This window comes from Aquarana catesbeiana, linkage group LG06, assembly GCF_042186555.1.
Source record: "Aquarana catesbeiana isolate 2022-GZ linkage group LG06, ASM4218655v1, whole genome shotgun sequence".
In the NCBI taxonomy this organism is placed as follows: domain Eukaryota; kingdom Metazoa; phylum Chordata; class Amphibia; order Anura; family Ranidae; genus Aquarana; species Aquarana catesbeiana.
In genome coordinates, this window is record NC_133329.1 from 125,522,964 (window position 1) to 125,544,253 (window position 21,290).

The 21,290-nt window shown below is 43.2% G+C and overlaps 1 protein-coding gene across 1 annotated transcript in view; it reads left to right on the forward strand.

Annotated features, from left to right (window-relative positions):
- LOC141148904 (interleukin-4 receptor subunit alpha-like) overlaps positions 1-21,290 on the forward strand; it is a 75,199-nt gene that overhangs the window by 40,017 nt on the left and 13,892 nt on the right. The window contains exons 5-7 of the mRNA XM_073636755.1: positions 10,836-10,984; positions 17,559-17,718; positions 19,435-19,534. Coding sequence (XP_073492856.1) covers positions 10,836-10,984; positions 17,559-17,718; positions 19,435-19,534 — 409 coding nt within the window. The remainder of the gene's footprint in view (positions 1-10,835; positions 10,985-17,558; positions 17,719-19,434; positions 19,535-21,290) is intronic.

Consider the following 21,290-nt stretch of genomic DNA (forward strand, 5'->3'; position numbering starts at 1 on the left):
ACTATACTATACTGTCCACTACACTATACTGACCACTATACTACACTTACCACTACACTACACTGACCTCTACACTACACAGACCGCTATACTACACTGACCACTACACTACACTGACCACTATACTATACTGTCCACTACACTGTCCACTACACTGAGAACTACACTGTCCACTACACTGACCTCTATACTGTCCACTACACTACACTGACCACTATACTACACTGGCCACTATACTATACTGTCCACTAAACTATACTGTCCACTATACTTTCCACTACACTGACCACTATACTATACTGTCCACTACACTACACTGACCACTATACTGTCCACTACACTGACCACTATACTGTCCACTACACTGACCACTATACTACACTGACCACTATACTATACTGACCACGTCCACTACACTAACCACTATACTATACTGTCCACTACACTACACTGACCACTATACTATACTGTCCACTATACTATACTGTCCACTACACTGACCACTATACTGTCCACTACACTATACTGACCACAATACTGTCCTGCCTACAGTCTTCCTATACTGACACTACATATACGGAGCCTCTCCCCCCCCCCCAGTACATGTCCATCCATTCCTCACCTTCTTGTCCTGCATCGGTCCGGACTCCGGAGGACAGGAGGAGGAGGAGAAGACAGCGGCCCCGGCGGCTCACACTTTCCAGTGCGCGTCTCCCCCGCGCTCCGGCCACCATGTTCAGTGTTTCCCGCTGTCTTGCTGAAAAAGGTATCCCGGCGGATAAGGACCCTCCTGTACTGCGCAGGCGCATCGCTTGCGCAGTACGAACGACTACGAAGCCACCGAAAGTCTCCGAAGATGAACAGCTGATCGTCAGCTCTACACAGCACCTGCACACTACATTCTGCCCTGAGTCCAGGTTCAAGCCCCACCATCCAAGTGGACATAGAGTTAGAATATAAATATGCCGAGCGAAGCCCCACACTGCACATGACTCCCATACGCCCAATCAAAGGGCGTCGGACACTGAACATGCCGGCCGGAGCACGGGGGACACAGGAAATTAAAATTAGGAGGAGGCAGCCAGTAGTGACACTACTGGCATGAAATTTCGCCCCCCCAAATGTCGTGCCTGGGGCCACCGCACCCCCCACGCTACGCCACTGTCTCCGCCCACCACTAGTATGTCAGTGAATTAGCACACTACTAGAAAATCATGTTATAATATTTCAGCCCTGAAGTCACTCAAGGGATATAGCAATTAAAATGCCTGTGTCAGTTTTAGTTGGCTTGTAGGTGAACATGATCACTGAGGCAACAGATTGAAAAAAAAAAAAAGCCTTTAAGGCCTCATTCACATGGGTGCACCAATCCGTACGCCTGTCTTCATTCCAGAATGCACAGGTGTTCAGTGCAGGGATGTGCGGGCAGTCTATTGAAATCAATGGCAGGCAGCTGGCTGCACAGACCCCCACATGCATCACAGAAAGCACATTCATGTGGGTCCAGTAAATACCTCCCAAATTTTTGAGATGGGGAAGAGGGACACCTATTAGCACAGTATGTAGGCATAGGACCTACCCCCTGCCACGCCCTTCTAAAGGCGAATTATACAAAAAAAAAAATTATTAAACCCACAGGTGCTTTTTTTTACCATTGCTATTCCTTTATACTGGCTTTTGAAATTTACAAATGTAGCAATTTAGAAACTGAATGAAAGGTTTAGCACTGGGAAATACTTTTTGAAAGACAAAAAGTGCATTTTCTATATAGATCAGACCAAAATGAGGGACGAATGAGGAGGAAAGAGGGACAGAGGGACATTGTTCCAAATCAGGGACAGTCCCTCAAAATCAGGGACAGTTGGGAGGTATGCCAGTGCATGGATCAGGATGCAGAGGAACTACGTTGTGATCCATGCATGGGTATACAATCTGCATGCCTGTGTAAATGAGGCAGAAAAAAGATTAGGCAAATATGCAGGCACTATAACCCCCAAAAATCATACCGTTATACATTACATCTAAATGTAATGATTTAAGGACATGTAATGCATCTTTATTTTCTTGAGGTGGGGAGGTGAATTAAGCGTGAAAGCCCATCAAAACTTAAATAAGTGTATATACCTTTTATGTGAAGGTTTGCTGATGTCACAGACCCTTCCTTAAAGTGGAAGTAAACCCATCCATAAAACAGTTTCATTTACGGCACGTGCCAGAAATTTAACACTCCCATTGTTTTTACTTTCAAATAAACTGTCAAACCATCCAATGGCTGGTGTCATACCTGATCACATGTGCAGCATCATGGCAGTTGTAGATTAAACAGAGGAAAAGATGGCAGCTTCCTTGGCTGAAAACGATAGGGGGGTTTACTTACAATTTAAGCCGGCCATAGATGGTTTGAACCTTGGTTTAGCAAGGATTGGCCAAGATTCGATCCATGTATGGGCAGGCTAATTTTACCCAAGTTAATCCATCGATCAACATGGGTACAACCAGTATGTCAGATTTTTAGCATGCAATTATTTCCCGTGGCTATAACCATTAGCAATAATCACTGCATTTCTCCCAGCAGGGAAGGCTCCCCGCGCTCCGCTGCAGGGAGAACACAATAGCTCAGCGGGAGGGATTCCACCATCAACACAATAGTTTAGCAGGAGGGATTCCCCTATCAACACTAACCTGTGGTCGCAGGAAAGAAAATTTCATCTATGGCCTGCCTTATCCCTTCAGGCAGCAACGTTGGGAGGTCCTTCTTGCTGGAATGAATGGTGCCCATGTAATGATGTGTGACCACTAGGGATGAGCCGAACACCCCCCGGTTCGGTTCGCACCAGAACCTGCGAACAAACCGAAAATTTGCACGAACCTTAGAACCCCATTGAAGTCTATGGGACTCGAACATTCAAAATCAAAAGTGCTAATTTTAAAGGCTAATTTGCATGGTATTTTCCTAAAAAGGGTTTGGGGACCCGGGTCTTGCCCCAGGGGACATGTATCAATGCAAAAAAAAGTTTTAAAAACTGCCGGGAGCAGTGATTTTAATGATGCTTAAAGTGAAAAAAAAAAAGTGAAATATTCCTTTAAATATCGTACCTGGAGGGGGGTGTCTATAGTATGCCTGTAAAGTGGCGCGTGTTTCCCGTGCTTAGAACAGTCCTTGCACAAAATGACATTTTTGAAGTAATAAAAGTCATTTAAAACTGCTTACGGCTTTAATGTAATGTCCGGTCCCGGTAATATGGATGAAAATTATTAGTGAGACAAATGGCATGGGTCCCCCCCCCCCTCCCCAGTCCATTACCCGGCCCTTTGGGTCTTGTATGGATATTAAGGGGAACCCCGCACCCAAATTAAAAAAGGAAAAGTGTGGGGCCCCAGGCCCTATATACTCTGAACAGCAGTATACAGGCGGTGCAAACAAGACAGGGACTGTAGGTTTGTTGTTAAGTAGAATCTATTTGTAATTTTGAACTGGTACATTTTTAAAGTGTAGCTCCAGCCAAAAAAATCTATTTTTAAGCTTTTTGGAAAACATAGGGAAGGGTTATCACCCCTGTGACATTTGTTTTGCTGTCTGTGCACCTCTTCAGAAGATTTTACCTCACTTTCTGTCCCAATGACAAATGTTTTTTGACAATTTGGGGTTTTTAGTGAAACAAGGATTGGTGATAAAGCATCAGTGGAAAGGAGACACGTTTTTCCCATATTAACTCTTACAGGAGAGAATTTTTCCTTCCTAGGGGTAGATTTCATCTCACTTCCTGTTGTCTCCTTCTGTTTGCAAGTAGGAGTCGTTTGTAAGTTGGATGTTTGAAAGTAGGGGCCTGCCCTATATACTCTGCAAAAATTGGGGGCTTAGGTGTTGGTGTTGCCACAACACTGTAAGCCCTCACAGTTACTCTTGGTGGGCGCAGGAACGGGCCATGCTGTGGAATATTAGATCAAGAATTGCAATTACATGCACCTGTTGAACAGGGGCAGAAAAATTGGGCCTTTGATGGTGGTGCTGGTGCCACAACACTGTAAGTCCTCACAGTTACTCTTGGTGGGCGCAGAAACGGGCCCTGCTGTGAAATATTAGATCAAGAATTGTAATTACATGCACCTGTTGAACAGAGGCAGAAAAATTGATCCTTTGGTGGTCTTGGTGGTGTTGTCACAACACTGTAAGTCCTCACAGTTACTCTTGGTGGGAGCTGGAACGGGCCCTGCTGTAAAATATTAGATCAAGAATTGTAATTACATGTACCTGTTGAACAGGGGCAGAAAAATTGGGCCTTTGGTGGTGGTGGTGCTGGTGCCACAACACTGTAAGTCCTCACAGTTACTCTTGGTGGGTGCAGAAACAGGCCCTGCTGTGAAATATTAGATCAAGAATTGTAATTGCATGTCCCTGTTGAACAGGGGCAGAAAAATTGGGCCTTAGGCACTGGTGCCACAACACTGCAACCCCTCACAGATACTCTAGTTGGAGCGCAGGAATGAGCCCTCCTGCAAAATATTGCATCAAAAATTGTAATTACACGCCCCTGTTAAACAGGGGCTGAAAAATTGGGCCTTAGGCACTGGTGCTGGTGCCACAACACTGCAACCCCTTTACAGATACCCTAGTTGGAGCGCAGGAACGAGCCCTGCTGCAAAGTATTGCATCAAAAATTGTAATTACACACCCCTGTTAAACAGGGGCTGAAAAATTGGGCCTTAGCCACTGGTGGCGGCGCCCAGAACCAAAAATATTCTTACAAGCTATCAGCATGATCATTGAGGAAGAAGAGGATAGTCACTCAGCATAACAGGATAGTCTCTCAGCATCAGCATAGGCAGTCTTGAAGTGATCTGACATTTCAAAAAAAATGATTCGGTTACATCAGCATCAGGTGCTTGGTAGCTGGTGGTGATCCAAGACTGATTCATTTTTATGAAGGTCAGTTGATCGACCGAGTCGGTGGACAGGCGCACCCTGTGATCGGTTACAAAACCTCCAGCAGCACTGAATGTGCGTTCCGAAAGGACGCTGGATGGAGGACAGGCCAGTAGCTCAATTGCATACTGTGCAAGTTCTGACCAGTGATCCATCCTCAAGACCCAGTAACCCAGAGGATTTTCGGTGGGAAAGGTGTCCAAGTCAGATCTTGCCTCTGCACCATGTAAAACAGACGTTGGCGATGGCTGCTGGAACCGATCATACCTTGGGGCTGCGAACTAAAAAATTGTCTGAACGCATCGGTCAGACGGCCACCTTCTCCACCGTTCCTTCTTTGACTGACCGAAGTCTCAGCAACACGTTGTCCAGGAACAGGAGTGTCTCTGGGAACGCGTTACACAGACCTTTCCGCAAGGCCTCCCGTTTCATCCTCTGCTCCCTCTGCGACGGCAAGATAAGGTCCGCAACCTTACACTTGTAACGTGGATCAAGGAGGGTTGCCAGCCAGTACTGATCCCTCTCCTTGATACCACGAATACGAGGATCCTTCCGCAGGCTTTGCAGGATCAGGGAGGCCATGCAGCATAGGTTTGCTGAGGCATTCAGTCCAGAGTCCTCTGGGTCACTAAGGACAACATGATCCACAGCCACCTCCTCCCACCCACGTACAAGTCCATGGGTTTCTTGGGACTGTAAATGATCCCTTAAAGACTGATGCTGATGCTGAGTGCCAGGCTCCACCTCCATGCTGACACAATCCTCCTCTTCCTCCTCCTCCTCTTCCTGTGTGATCGGCTGGCACACAGGAACACTGTCTGGATAAAGGGGGCCTTGAGAGCTAGGGAAGTCCTCCTCTTCCTGCCTCTGTTCTACCTCAAGTGCCCTGTCCATTATTCCTCGCAGCGTGTGCTCCAACAGGTGGACAAGGGGGACAGTGTCACTGATGCATGCACTGCCACTGCTCACCATCCTTGTGGCCTCCTCAAATGGTGACAGGACAGTGCATGCATCCCTGATCATGGTCCACTGGCGTGGGGAAAAAAAAACAAGCTCCCCTGACCCTGTCCTGGTGCCATAGTCGCACAGGTACTCATTGATGGCCCTCTGCTGCATGTGCAGCTGCTGCAGCATGGCCAACGTTGAGTTCCACCTGGTGGCCATGTCACAGATTAGGCGGTTCTTGGGCAGGTTAAATTCCTTTTGGAGGTCAGCCAGCCGAGCACTGGCATCATATGACCTGTGGAAATGCACACAGACTTTCCTGGCCTGACTCAGGACATCCTGTAAGCCCGGGTACCTGCCCAAGAACCGCTGCACCACCAAGTTAAGGACGTGAGCCAAACAGGGCACATGGGTCAGTTGTCCCTGTCGGAGGGCGGAGAGGAGGTTGGTGCCATTGTCGCAAACCACCATACCTGCCTTAAGCTGGCGTGGCGTCAACCACCTCTGAACCTGCCCCTGCAGAGCTGACAGAATCTCTGCCCCAGTGTGGCTCCTGTCCCCTAACCACACCAGCTCAAGCACCGCATGGCATCTTTTGGCCTGCGTTTTTGCGTAGCCCCATGAACACCTACGGAGCACCGCTGGTTCCGAAGTCAAATCAGCACAGGAAGAGGCCATGGAGGAAGAAGAAGAGGAGGGGGTGGAGGAGAGAGGTGTGGCAGAATCACCACTAGTAGTATTTTGGAGGCGTGGTGGCACAACAACCTCCAACACTACTGCACCCTGTCCTGCATCCTTCCCAGCTACCAGAAGAGTCACCCAGTGCGCGGTGAAAGATAGGTAACATCCCTGTCCATGCCTGCTGGACCATTAGTCAGCGGTAATATGCACCTTACCGCTGACCGCCCTGTCCAGCGAGGCCAAGACATTGCCTTCCACATGCCGGTAGAGAGCCGGAATCGCCTTCCGTGAGAAAAAGTGGCGTTTGGGAACCTGCCACTGAGGAACCGCACATTCCACAAACTCACGGAAGGGGGCAGAGTCTACCAACTGAAAAGGCAACAGTTGAAGTGCTAGCAATTTAGCCAAGCTAGCATTCAACCGCTGGGCATGTGGATGGCTGGGAGCGAACTTCTTTCGGCGGTGCAGCAGCTGGGGCAGGGAAATTTGCCTGGTACAATCTGACGTCGGTGTACCGATAGCAGATTGCCCCCAAGTACTTGGCTGTGACACACCTAATTCTACACCTTCATTCCTCTCAGTGCAGGTCTTAGAGAGGACTAAAGGTATAGTGGGGTATTAAAGGTATAGTGTAGTATTATTAGTATGTCAACACCAGCAATTGTCTTCAGGTAGCTTTAGGTGCACACTGTGCAGAGGACGCAGTACACTAATTGTAAATACTATAGTTGCCTGCCTGTGGTATTAATAGGATCAGAAGAACACCAACAATTTTATTCAGGTAGCTTTAGGTGCACACTGTGCAGAGGACACAGTACACTAACTGTAAATACTGTAGATACCTGCCTGTGGTATTAATAGGAGCAGAACAACAGCAATTTTCTTCAGGTAGCTTTAGGTGCACACTGTGCAGAGGACGCAGTACACTAACTGTAAATACTGTAGCTGCCTGCCTGTGGTATTATTAGGATCAGAAGAACACCACCAATTTTATTCAGGTAGCTTTAGGTGCACACTGTGCAGAGGATGCAGTACACTAACTGTAAATACTGTAGCTGCCTGCCTGTGGTATTAATATAGGATCAGAAGAACACCACCAATTTCATTCAGGTAGCTTTAGGTGCACACTGTGCAGAGGACACAGTGCACTAACTGTAAATACTGTAGCTGCCTGCCTGTGGTATTAATAAGAGCAGAACAATAGCAATTGTCTCCAGGTATCCAGGTAGCTTTAGGTGCACACGTGCAGAGGACGCATTACACTAACTGTAAATTCTGTAGCCGCCTGCCTGTGGTTTTAATAGGATCAGAAGAACACCACTATTTTTCTTCAGGTAGCTTTAGGTGCACACTGTGCAGAGGACACAGTACACTAACTGTAAATACTGTAGCTGCCTGCCTGTGGTATTAATATAGGATCAGAAGACCACAACCAATTTTATTCAGGTAGCTTTAGGTGCACACTGTGCAGAAGACACAGTACACTAACTGTAAATACTGTAGCTGCCTGCCTGTGGTATTAATAAGATCAGAACAACAGCAATTGTCTCCAGGTAGCTTTAGGTGCACACTGTGCAGAGGACGCACTACACTAACTGTAAATACTGTAGCTGCCTGCCTGTGGTATTAATAGGATCAGAAGAACACCACTAATTTTCTTCAGGTAGATTTAGGTGCACACTGTGTAGAGGACACAGTACACTAACTGTAAATTCTGTAGCTGCCTGCCTGTGGTATTAATAGGAGCAGAACAGCAATTGTCTCCAGGTAGCTTTAGGTGCACACTGTGCAGAGGACGCACTACACCAACTGTAAATACTGTAGCTGCCTGCCTGTGGTGTTAATAGGATCAGAAGAACACCACTAATTTTCTTCAGGTAGCTTTAGGTGCACACTGTGCAGAGGACACAGTACACTAACTGTAACTACTGTAGCTACCTGCCTGTGGTATTAATAGGAGCAGAACAGCAGCAATTGTCTCCAGGTAGCTTTAGGTGCACACTGTGCAGAGGACGCACTACACTAACTGTAAATGCTGTAGCTGCCTGTGGTATTCATAGGATCAGATGAACACCACTAATTTTCTTAAGGTAGCTTTAGGTGCACACTGTGCAGAGGACGCACTACACTAACTGTAAATACTGTAGCTAATAGGACTAATAGGATCAGAAGAACACCATCAATTTTCAGGTAGCTGTAAATACTGTAAAAACACCTGCCTGCCTGTCAGTAGTAGGAAGAGATTAACAGGAACGGATCTAGCTAAACTGAATACAGTGTATATATATATATATCTAGGATGTATATATATACACAATACACTGTAAGTGCAGCTAACTGACTCGCCTGCCTACTCTATCTAACTTAAATCAAATGACACTGTCTCTCTGTCTATCTATCTCTCTCTTAACGCCGGAACACACTACACAGGGCCGCTGTGCAGGCGGTCTTATATAGTGTGGGGCGTGTACTAAACCCCCTGAGCCATAATTGGCCAAAGCCACCCTGGCTTTGCCAATTACGGCTCTCTGTACAGACGGCGCTGTGATTGGCCAAGCATGGGGTCATAGTGCATGCTTGGCCAATCATCAGCCAGCAATGCACTGCGATGCCGCAGTGAATTATGGGCCATGACGCACCATTCGAATTTGGCGCGAACGGCCCATATTGTTCGTAATTCGGCGAACGACCGAACAGGCGATGTTCGAGTCGAACATGCGTTCGATTCAAACACGAAGCTCATCCCTAGTGACCACTGTTAAGTGCAGTAATACTCTGAGCCCAGGCTGGGTAACAAAGCTGCCCTAATGGGCAGGCCCATGACAGCCAAGGCTCAGAGAAAGTGGGTTTAATAACGCTGCCTGTCACTTAAAATGCAACACATTTTTTTCTTTTTTGCTATCAGGCAGGCTCCTTATTGCAAAAGAAGCCTGCAATGTCTCTTCTGAATTAAAATTAACTTACCTGCCTTTTCAGCAAACTTCTGCAGAATGTAAATGAAGCAGCACAAGCACAACTCCATTTACATTTCTGGCACAAGTGCTAGTCTGTGTTTTTTTCTTGTGAGAAGAACTTTCGTGCTTTTCCCTACGGAAAATTTCAGACGACAGCTGTGTACTAACGTTCAGATTATCGTACGATCGATTAAAAAGTGGTATTTTTTGTATGATGTTCTGATCGTGGGTACGAAGATTAAGTTTTGCTACCTTTAGTTCTGATTTAACCTGGAAAAAGTAAGACATCTAGGAGGTATAAGAAATTATCATGGGGGCTCAGCCCTTAACTGAATGTAAATATTACAGGAAAAGTTGCTTTTTAAAAAATTTACTTTTTGAAAAATAGATTTTCATTTTAAGAAATGTTGTCATGTTTGCCTATTATGACAAGGGACTTCTTTAGGCAAAAGCTGTCAGCAAACTTTACATAGAGGAGGTCTCTAATACTGCGTACACACGACCGGACTTTCCGGCAGAAAAGGTCAGACGGAATCATTGCGTCGGACATTCCAATCGTGTGTGGGCTTCATCGGACCTCACCTTTCGAAAATTCTGATGGACCTAGAAATAGACCATGTTTCAAATCTTTCCGACTCAAACCCTAACGAGAAAACCGTTCGTCTGTATGCTAGTCCGACGGACCAAAAACGACGCAAGGGCAGCTATTGGCTACTGAACTTCCTTTTTCTAGTCCTGTTGTACGTCATTGCATTCTAAACGATCGGACTTTGGTGTGATCATGTGTAGGCAAGTCCATTTTGGCAGAACCTCGTTGGAACTTCATTGGAAAGACCGTCAGAGTCTACTCTGACGGAAAGTCCGCTCATGTGTACGTGGTATAAGGCCCGGTTCACACCTATGCAGGTTGCAGTTTGCATCTTACAGGTGCATTTTGCGTTTTTCAATACACATTTTTGATCCATTGAGGTCTATGGAACCACAAAAAAGTCCCTGGCCCTTTCCATAAAATGCACAGATGTGGATGTGATCCATAGGAATCCATGTTAAATGGACTGTAGTGTGTTTCTGCAAAACTGAAAATGCACTAAAAAATGCATAGGTGTGAACCAGGCCTAAATGTATTTCTATATAAACATCAGCTATGTTTCCTGCCATCAGCCAAAGACCCCCAGTCACGCAATTTTCCTGTTTAGCCCTCTTCCTCAGGTTGGTTGTAGCTTGATCCATTTTGAGATTTCCTCTGCAACATTTTTTTTTTTTGCTTATCTGTGTTCAGTTCCATATTTGCTTCTGTGGAAGTAATGCCAGCTGCTGTATATTTTACACAGTTAAGCCAAGAGCGCCATCAAATGTCCAAGTTGACTTCCAAAAGGAGGATATTGTAGTGAAATGGAACACTGGTTATGATACTTTACCCACCGTCACAGAAAACCTGTCCTGTGAAGTTCAGATCATCAATAAGCACAATAAAGAAGTGGTAAGATTCCGTTTTCATTTCAGTCTAGTCGTACTCTAGTAAAATAAAAATGACTGCCTTCTCTATATTTGGCCAGAAAATTCCTCTTCTCCTACTGCCATTCTCTCCGACCACTATTGCTCAACAGCCGGGACTTCTCTTTATCACAGCAGCAGCTAGAGTCACTGCTATGTAAAGCAGAGCTTCTATACTGTATAGACCCCCTGTTCAGACCCCTGTTCAGATGCTTCATTCAAAAATACAATGTAACAAAAATAATTTTACATTGTATTATCTTTGATCTGCATATGATGCCAGTTTGACCATTAACCACTTCAGCCCCGGAAGATTTGGTGCTGAATGACCAGGCCATTTTTTGCGATTCAGCACTGCGTCGCTTTAACTGACAATTGCGATGCTGCACCCAAACAAAATTGACGTCCTTTTTTTCCCACAAATAGAGCTTTCTTTTGGTGGTATTTGATCGCCTCTGCGGTTTTTATTTTTTGCGCTATAAACAAAAAAAGAGCGACAATTTTGAAAAAAACACAATATTTTGTACTTTTTGCTATAATAAATAAATTTTTTCGTATTCTTCTACATATTTTTAGTATAAAATGCAATAAGCATATATTGATTGGTTTGCGCAAAAGTTATTGCATCTACAAAATAGGGGATAGATTTATAGCATTTTTATAATTTTTTTTTTTTTTACTAGTAATGGCGGCGATCTGCGATTTTTATTGAGACTGCGACATTATGGCGGACACATCAGACACTTTTGACACATTTTTGGGACCATTGGCATTTATACAGCGTTTATACAGTGCTATAAAAATGCACTGATTACTGTAAAAATGTCACTGGCAGGGAAGGGGTTAACACTAATGAGCGATCAAGGGGTTGACTGTGTTTTCTCTGTGTGTTCTAACTGAAGGGGGAGGGGAGTGACCTAGAGGAAATGACAGATCGTGATTCCTAGCTACTAGGAACTCACGATCTGTCACTCCTCACAGAACAGAACAGGGATTTGTGTGTTTACACACACACACGTCCTTGTTCTGCCTCTCATGCCCACAATCGCTCGTGGCCGACAGTCATCGCGACCGTCGGCCACGAGCATCGGCACCCCGGCGGAGTGCACGCCTGCTATCCCGGTATAGCTACGACAGCTCGCGGGATCGTGCCGACCTGTATAATGACGGCGGCTGGTTGGAAAGCGGTTAAAGCAACCCTACCAGGAACATTTTAAAATACAAATGTATTTCTGCCTAAAACATTAACTGCCAGTTTGCCAGTTACGACAACCCTACCAGGCTTTATTAATTTTATTTTTTTATATAATGTATTTACATTTGTTCCTATTTAAAAATGCTAACTCTTAAAGGGTAACTCCACTTTCAGGGGGGGGGGAAATAGCAGTCATATTGTAATTGAATGTTATTAAAAATGACCTTTCCTTTTCAATCTGCAGCTCTGTAATTTTCTGTAAGATGCAATGCAATATGGCTACCTGGAGGTGTTCTGTACACAGAATATGTACAGAACGCCCCCAGAATCATCATTTCCTGCTATTGTGATTGGCTCGCTGATTTTCCCAGAAGTCTGCCCTAACATACAAGTCAGATTTCAGGCACCCCCTGCAACAAAAATTTCATTTTTGGTGAGATACTTTCAATAGGATATCACGTCTAAAGGGATGCAGGCCCAGCAGCTTCCCTCATTAGAGCTCTGCAGGTGCACAGCTGATTGATAATTATGAAGCCACTCCCATTAGACTCACTTAGCACAGGGGCACAGAGGAACACACAGGGATTTCTTCAGAATAACAGAAGTTAGGCATCTGCAACAAAATTTGTTAAAATTCTTGAAATGTATATAGATCCCCCAGAGGAGAATGTTTTTTCTTAACAAAAGTGAAGTTACACTTTAAAGAACAAAGCAAATGCTTGTGTGCTTTAAATGATATTAAACATGATATTAAAACCCAGTGACAAAATTTAAATACAATGCAGTTTATGATGTGATGGCTGCATTCATTTACTTGTTTCAGGCTAAGAAACATTTTCAGCAAGTACTGAAAAAAAAGCCTGTTGGTTTTGCAAGAAATGCAGTGTCCTTGTCACTTCTTGTGCGCTGAACTGAAAACACAAACAATGTTATCTTCTTTCTGTAAATCACTAATCCCCCTACCCACCTATATAACTGAGAAAAAGAAAGAAAGACATGTTTGTAGTCCAGAATGAGAAATAACCATGGTCAATAGTAAATTAGCGTTGTCACCCTAGGACAGGAAGGTAGTATTCCAATGGAAAATAAACAAATAATAAATGAAAAAACTGAACAAGGGAAAACAAATGTAACCACCTTATGTAAAGACTGGTAAGCTGCAATGTATTAAATTTTTGTATTAAGGTTAAGATACGCTTTAAAGTGGTTGTAAAGATTTTTTTTTACCTTAATTCATTCTCTTCATTAAAGTAAAAAACCTTCTGTATTCAGCTGCCCCCCCTCCCATACTAACATGAGCTCATCTCAATCCAGTGCTGTGTCCAAGAGCAGCGCCTTTCTAAGCTATCTCTCTCTTTACTCACCATGGAGGCAGCAGCGGGAGCCATTGGCACCTGCTGCTGTCAGTCACAGCCTATGAGGAGAGAGTGGGGGTGGGGCCGAGCCATGCTGTATGTCAATGGACACACACAGCTTGGCTTGGGATTGAGCCCGCACATATGCCCCTATAGCAGGTGACTTGTTATGGGGGCACTCAGCAGAGGGGAGGATAATTGGTGGGAGAACCTAGAAGAGGAGGATCTGCCTGCTCTGTGCAAAACTATTGTAAGTATGACATATTTGTTATTTTTAAAAAATCCCTTTTCAATCACATTAAAAGAGAATGCAGGATTTCAATATAACAAACAATTATACTCACCTAGGTGGATGCAGCATTGGTCCCCTGCCACCTCTAAGACTGAGAACTGAGCGATCAAAGACCACTGTCAGTCACTCTCTGCTTTGGCCCTCCAGCACCCCCTGAAGCGGCGGGCTGTGAAGGGGGCGGGAGCAGCTGGCTCAGGCTCTCAGGGGTGTGCTGAGAGGCTAACTTAGCTGCCGCTCAGCCATCTATGTGGACCCCAACATTAAATTCACGATTGCTTCAGAGTTTGGACCGGCTGAGTGATGTCAGCCGACAGCAAACTTTAGCCCACTATCAAAATATATAAAAGAGTGCAGCACTAATAAGATAAATTCATAAAAGTTCACCTAGGAGATCTGTTTTCATAGCGTAAAATCCACACACCCGTTTACGTGAATAAATGTGTATGCACATTCGATACCACTGTGAAGGGGCAAGTCTGCTTATCAAAGGCAGTAAACCCTCAAGTTATAAAGAGGTCTAAATAAGCATAGTAGTTAATTATACCCAGATGAACTTTAAGGCTTCAGCTGTTTCCCAGATAGCATCGATCTATACAAAGACTGCTTAAGTGTGGGAGACTCATAGGCTGCTTTAAAAGAGGTCAGCAACTCCAACACTGGCAACAGAACCCTCAAAAAGCACCATAGTGCAATATGTCCAACATTCTAAAACCACTCTTAATTAGTAAGAATTAAACTCACATGCAATACGATTAAAAAAAGTACAGCAAACAAATTTCTAAAATGGCCGCAGCGTATGGCGTGCTTACGTCATGCGTTCCAGGAACCGATGCGTTTGGTCATATTCTGACATCATCAAAGGCGTGGCGAGCAGACGTGAGCACGCTCTAAATACTACATAAACCGTAAATGGCCAGTATTCTGTCAAAAGAGCCAACTCATCAAAATCTCCAACAACGTCACTTCCAGTGGCTCTCCAGCAGCTGTAATTGGAGATTTTGACGAATTGGCTGTTTTCACAGAACACTGGCAGCTTATACAGTACGGTACACGACGAGGTGGCTATTTTGACAGAACACCGGGTAAGGAGGAAAAAAGTTGTTGCTGCCTTAGAGGCGGCCATGTTGTTGGTTATTAGCACAGGCAGACTAACAATGTTTACTCAATTTATCGTCTACCGTACTGTATATGCTGACGGTGTTCTGTCAACAGCCAAGTCGTCAAAATCTGCAATTACTGCTGCTGGGGAGTCATCGGAAGTGACGTAATTGGAGATTTTGACAAGTTGGCTCTTTTGACAGAACACTGGCTGGAAATTCATTAGCCCATACTGCTCTCCAACGACTGGAAGAAAAAACAAAATAGAAATAGATAGTGCTGCGCTGTATGATCTAAACATAATAAGATAAGGTGAACTAAATATATACACAATAAAGTGACAGTGTGTTACATATTAAACAGCCATAACTAGGCTGGTAACAAATAAAGTGACAATGTGCATATGTACAAGTGATAAATAATAAGATACCACGTCCTTATCTTCTTAGTGAATAATGAATAACATAAAATGACGTGAAATGTCTATACAATGTCCTTATCTTCTTTATAATAAACAGCAATAGAGAACTGTGCAAAATCCGTGTACGTTTAGGGACGTACAGGCACCGGAAGTGACGTCGGCGAGCTCGCTGCTCGTGTTTGTTTTGATTTGTGCATGCATAAGAATGTGAGTACTCTAGCTGTTCTTTTTCAATAAATTCTGTATAAAACATACCACACTATCGTTCCCGTTCTTCCTTCCATAGTCTCCAACACTCACCCACGAGGTCACGCTGAACTGACCACGTCTGGCAGAGGGTTGCTGGTTTTAAAGACGGACACACACCATTACATTTAAAACGCCACGTTCAGAGGTTGGTGGACACCTGGATCCATAGGGAACATACCCGTTACCCGCAAAGACATACTTATATGCTGTTACCTTACAGCAGTAAGGTAAGGGGACATCTATACACCACGTAGTGCACTAAAGATAAGAAGTCACTTTTCTGCACTTTATATAGATTCTTGATACAGAAGAAGATATTTCACAGATTTTGCACAGTTCTCTATTGCTGTTTATTATAAAGAAGATAAGGACCATGTATAGACATTTCACGTCATTTTATGTTATTCATTATTCACTAAGAAGATAAGGACATTTGTTATTAGAGCATTTTGCTCTTTAGCACGTGGTATCTTAGTGTATTTATCACTTGTACATATGCACATTGTCACTTTATTTGTTACCAGCCTAGTTATGGCTGTTTAATATGTAACACACTGTCACTTTATTGTGTATATATTTAGTTCACCTTATTTTTGATATTTATGTTTAGATCATACAGCGCAGCACTATCTATTTCTATTTTACTCTAGGGTTTTGGTTCAACCTTCAGTGCTTGCAGCAGTGTATATTTATCTATTTAGTGGCACAGGGATATTTCAATTTCACTGAAAGAAAAAACAAACCACCGCTCACATGACTCACACTACGGTCCCTGACAGTTCAGTCACAAGACCGGACCAAAACCACAGTCAAACAACAGGTAATACCAAACCTTACTAATAAGATAAGAGATCCGCCAAAACGGCTTCGCAAACATTTGACTAAAAATCAAAAAAAATATTTAGAGACAAAAAAGCCAAAAGAAGGCTAATAATAAAATATAATTCTAAGCAACAAATTGCTCATTCAAAGCAGCGCCATCTTGTGGGGATAATGAAGACTGCAAAACATTCATTTATCATCGGCTGGTACATTACATTTAATACATTAACCACTTGCTTACTGGGCACTTAAACCCCCCTCCTGTCCAGACCAATTTTCAGCTTTTAGCGCTGTCGCACTTTGAATGACAATTGCGCGGTGATACAACACTGTACCCAAATTAAATTTTTATCATTTTTTTCCCACAAATAGAGCTTTCTTTTGGTGGTATTTGATCACCTCTGCGGTTTTTAGTTTTTGTTAAAAAAATTGAAAAAACAGAATTTTTAAAAAAAATATATATTTTTTTATATTTTGTTATAAAATTTTGCAAACAGGTCATTTTTCTCCTTCGTTGATGTACGCTGATGAGGCGGCACTGATGGGCACTGATGGGTGGCAGTGATGGGCACTGATTGGGCACTGATTGATGGCAGAACTGCTAGGTGGTACTGATTGGCACCACTGGTGGGCATTGATAGGTGACACTTGTGGGCATTGATAGGTGGCACTTGTGGGCATTGATAGGTGGCACTTGTGGGCATTGATAGGTGGCACTGCTGGGCACTGTGAGCACTGGCAGGTGGCAATGATAGATGGCACTTGCAGGCACAGATGAGGGATATGTGCCTCCTTCCTCTTCGGGACCAATGTCCCTTTGACATAAGCCGGTGATTGGCTTTTTTTTCCTCCTCACGCTGTCATTGCAGGTCTAACAGTGCACAAGGACAGCACATTCTGCCTGTAGAAGTTCTCCTCTAGCATGGAAACAGTGGCATGCTTACCCACAATATTGGGACAATACTCAAATTATACGAAGGTGATGTTGATGTGACATACTGGTCTAGGTATGGATAACTCAGTAGTAGATAAATAGTTATATGGGAAATGAGATATAAGGTAGGTTGGCTAGTATTTCGGGTTTGCACAAACGTAATATTTTAACACTAATATAATGTGATTGCATAGACAACAAGGAACATCCCTGGACAAGCATATCCTACATATGCCTTCAATAAGAGGCAACTGAAACGAGGAGAAAATTATGCAGTGAGGGTCCGATCAATGCCAGTGCACGCTCTCCAAGGAACCTGGAGTGAATGGAGCTCAGAAGCTGAGTGGAGAAATGGTAAAATGTTATGATTTTGTCATCTTTTACAGTATAAGATCATACTGGGACCATAAAAGAGGTGATGTGTGTTTTCATAATGTGGTAAATATTGTAGATAATAAGATTTGCCTCCACCTTCCTTGGCGGGTCCCTCTTTCATTGTGTCACATTTGTTTTGGCACATAAGCTCAAACACTAAATGAACGAGTGGACCTCATTCAGTACATTCTTAGGGCTGGTTCATATCACAGAAACACGTCTGATGCAATTTGGTGTGTTTTTGATGCGTTTTCAATAAGTTCTAGTGCGTTTTTTCTCCTCTTGTTTTTTTTTTTCCAAAGTTTCCTGTCTTTTATTTTGTTTGTTTTTTTGCTGTAATGCATTCCAGTGCATTTTTGATGCATTTTGCTGCATTCCAGGGCAGTTCATTGCAGAAAAAAAAAATGCCGCATTTTCTACTTTGGTTGACTATACTGGAACGCACTGCAATGGTGTGAAGTTTGCCATTGAAATCCATGTAACCTACTGTCCATGCGTTTTTGATGCAGGAAAAAAATACACTGGACTGCATGTGGTGTGAAGCGGCTCTTAAAGAGAACCTAAATTGCAGAGGGCAAAGGATTGTTCAGCAGTATTGCCTGTAGGCTCTGCAGCTGAACTTTATCCACCATTGTAACTTTCCAGGCCTTGTTCTGCACTAGATCTGTGTGTGAAATATACTATATATACAGTCTATACTTCATTTTGGTGGGCTGGCTTCTTTTAGGATTAGGGATAAAAATATGACACGGGTTCTAACTCTTTACCAAGTTGGCTGTAGATATACCAAAACTCTAAAACTCTCTGTGTTATACATCAACAAGGTATATGAATATCTTCAAGAAAGGTGACCAGTGTCTATCCCCTTTTTCTTCTTCCATCTACAGTATACTGTATGTACACATTTCCTATCTGAAAATGCTACCTGCCTGGCTGTATGTTAATCCAAGACCTTTAGTAGCTAGCTTCACAACCTGGAGCAAGTAACCAAATCAGACGTTCTGACTTTATACTGACTCTGTAATGTACATTGTGTGCTTGTTGCAGGACAGTGATTCAAAGAGTGTTCATGCCAAAGACAGCCAGGTAACTAGCATTCCCAGAAGGAGGCCAGCATTTATAACTTCAATTTTCTCTCAGCACAAATTTCCTTAAAGTGGCTGTAAACCTGAAATATGAACAAAGCATATCCCTCTATAGTGTGTGCTTGTCTCAATCCAGAGCACTAAGTGTCATTTCTGTCCTCTGACTCCTCTGACTGATTCCTCTGCTATCAGCATGAGTCCCTTCTGACAAGTTTCCCTGACACCAAGAAACGAATGGTGACAAGGGAAGGACCTCCAGCCTCAGCTCTGTTCTTGTGTGCTGTGTGAAGGGGGGTGTGTCCCTTCCCTCCAATCAGCTCTCAGAGCTCCCCTCACCGATGTACTCCACATCACGCTTTCCAGAGCTGAGAGATCCTGTGTAAATTCTGCACTTTGAATGGAAGTAGTGGGAAAGGCAGCTGCAGATAAACAGGTACAACTTATGTAGGAGGATTTGTTTCATCTCTGTACATCACCTGAGGCTAGTCACTTCACTGGGTATATGTAAGGGTTAACAAACACTTTAATATCTCCTGCAGGCTAGTGGGGGGAAAATGAGCTGGGTTCACTCTAAATTGCCAGTAAATGATAATACATTTCTTGTGTGCAGATTACAGCCTCACCATACTGGATCGGATTGATGTCATTATCCCAGTTATCTGCATAGTGTTGTTATGCCTGATTATATTGAGTTATTTCTGCTTGACCAGGTAATTCTAATAATTTTTTTATATCTAGTACGTAAAGGACAAAATATATTGTGTCATTAAACAGCTCTCCCTGATAGAGAGCGGAATGTGTCTAGGGGTTCAATGTAACAAATTGTATTTATGTGACAACATAGTAAGTATAAGGCCCCTTTCACACATGCTGTCCGTTTGTTTGTTTTTCTGTTCTGTTGACAGGTGAAAAACGGACATCAATGCATCTCTATGGAAAAAGAGATGTAAAGGGATGATCATCCGTTTACATCAATTTACATCCGCATCTGTCATCATCCATTTATTTAAACTGATCAAAGCTCAATTTTTCTTCTGTTAAAAAAACAGGTGTAAGGCTCCATTCACACTAGCGCGTTTTTTGATGCATTTTGCATTTTGCAGAAATGCACGGGAATTTTTTAACATGGGTTCCTATGGAACATGTTCACATCAATGCCTTTTTGTTTCTCTGCATTTTTGGAAAGGGTCAGGGACTTTTTTTCATGCAAAATGCAGCGTTTTGCATGTAATAGAATTCAATGGACAAGCATCAAAAATGCAAGTGCACCGTTTTTGCAGCGTTTTTGATGCGTTTTTGCCGGGTTTTTTTTTTTTTTTTTTTTTTTAATTTTTAAAAAATTTTTTTTTTAGACTGTAAAAAAAACTGTAAAAAAAAAAAAAAACGCAAATCGCGGCAAAAACGCCGCAAAAACGCTGCTCAAAAACGTGGCAAGCATGAAAAAAAAACCTCCAAAAACGCTCAAAAGCAACATGCATAGGTGTGAATCGAGCCTTAAAGCCTGGTTCACACCTATGCATTTTTTAGAGCATTTTCAGTTTTGCAGAAATACACTACAGTCCATTTAACATGATTTCCTATGGATGTAGCTCACATCTGCGCATTTTATGGCAAGGGCCAGGGACCTTTTTTCTGTTTTTTGGTTCCATAGACTTCAATGGATGAAAAGCATGTATTAAAAAAATGCAAAATGCACCTGCAATATGCAAACTGCAACCTGCATAAGTGTGAATTAGGCTTAAAGCTACATAAGGACTCATTTACAGTGGGTAAAATAATTATTTGATCCCATGCGGATTTAGTAAGTTTGCCCACTTACAAAGAAATGAAGGGTCTATCATTTTTATCATTGGTGTATTTTAAATGATAGAGACAAAATATTAACCAAAAATCCAGAAAAAAACACATAAAATAAATGCTATAAATTAAGTTGCAGTTCAGTGAGTAAAATAATTATTTGATCCCCAAACAAAATATGACTTAGTACTTGGTGGAGAAACTCTTGTTGGCAAGCACAGAGGTAAGACGTTTCTTGTAGTTGGTGACCAGGTTTGCAGATATCTCAGGAGAGATTTTGGTCCACTCTTCTTTAAAGATCTTCTCCAAATCCTTAAAGTTTCTTGGTTGTTTCTCGGCAACTCGAAGTTTCAGCTCCCTCCATACATTTTCTATAGTATTAAGGTCTGGAGACTGGCTAGGCCACTCCATGACCTTAATGTGCTTCTTCTTGAGCCACTCCTTTGTTGCCTTGGCGGTATATTATGGGTCATTGTCATGCTGGAAGACCCATCCATGACCCATCTTCAGTGTTTTGGCTGAGGGAAGAAGGATCTCATCCAAGATTTTACAATAGATGGCCCCGTCTATTGGCCGCTCAATGCAGCAAAGTTGGCCTGTACCTTTAGCAGAGAAACAGCCCCAAAGCATCATGTTTCCACCTCTGTGCTTGACTGTAGGGATGGTGTT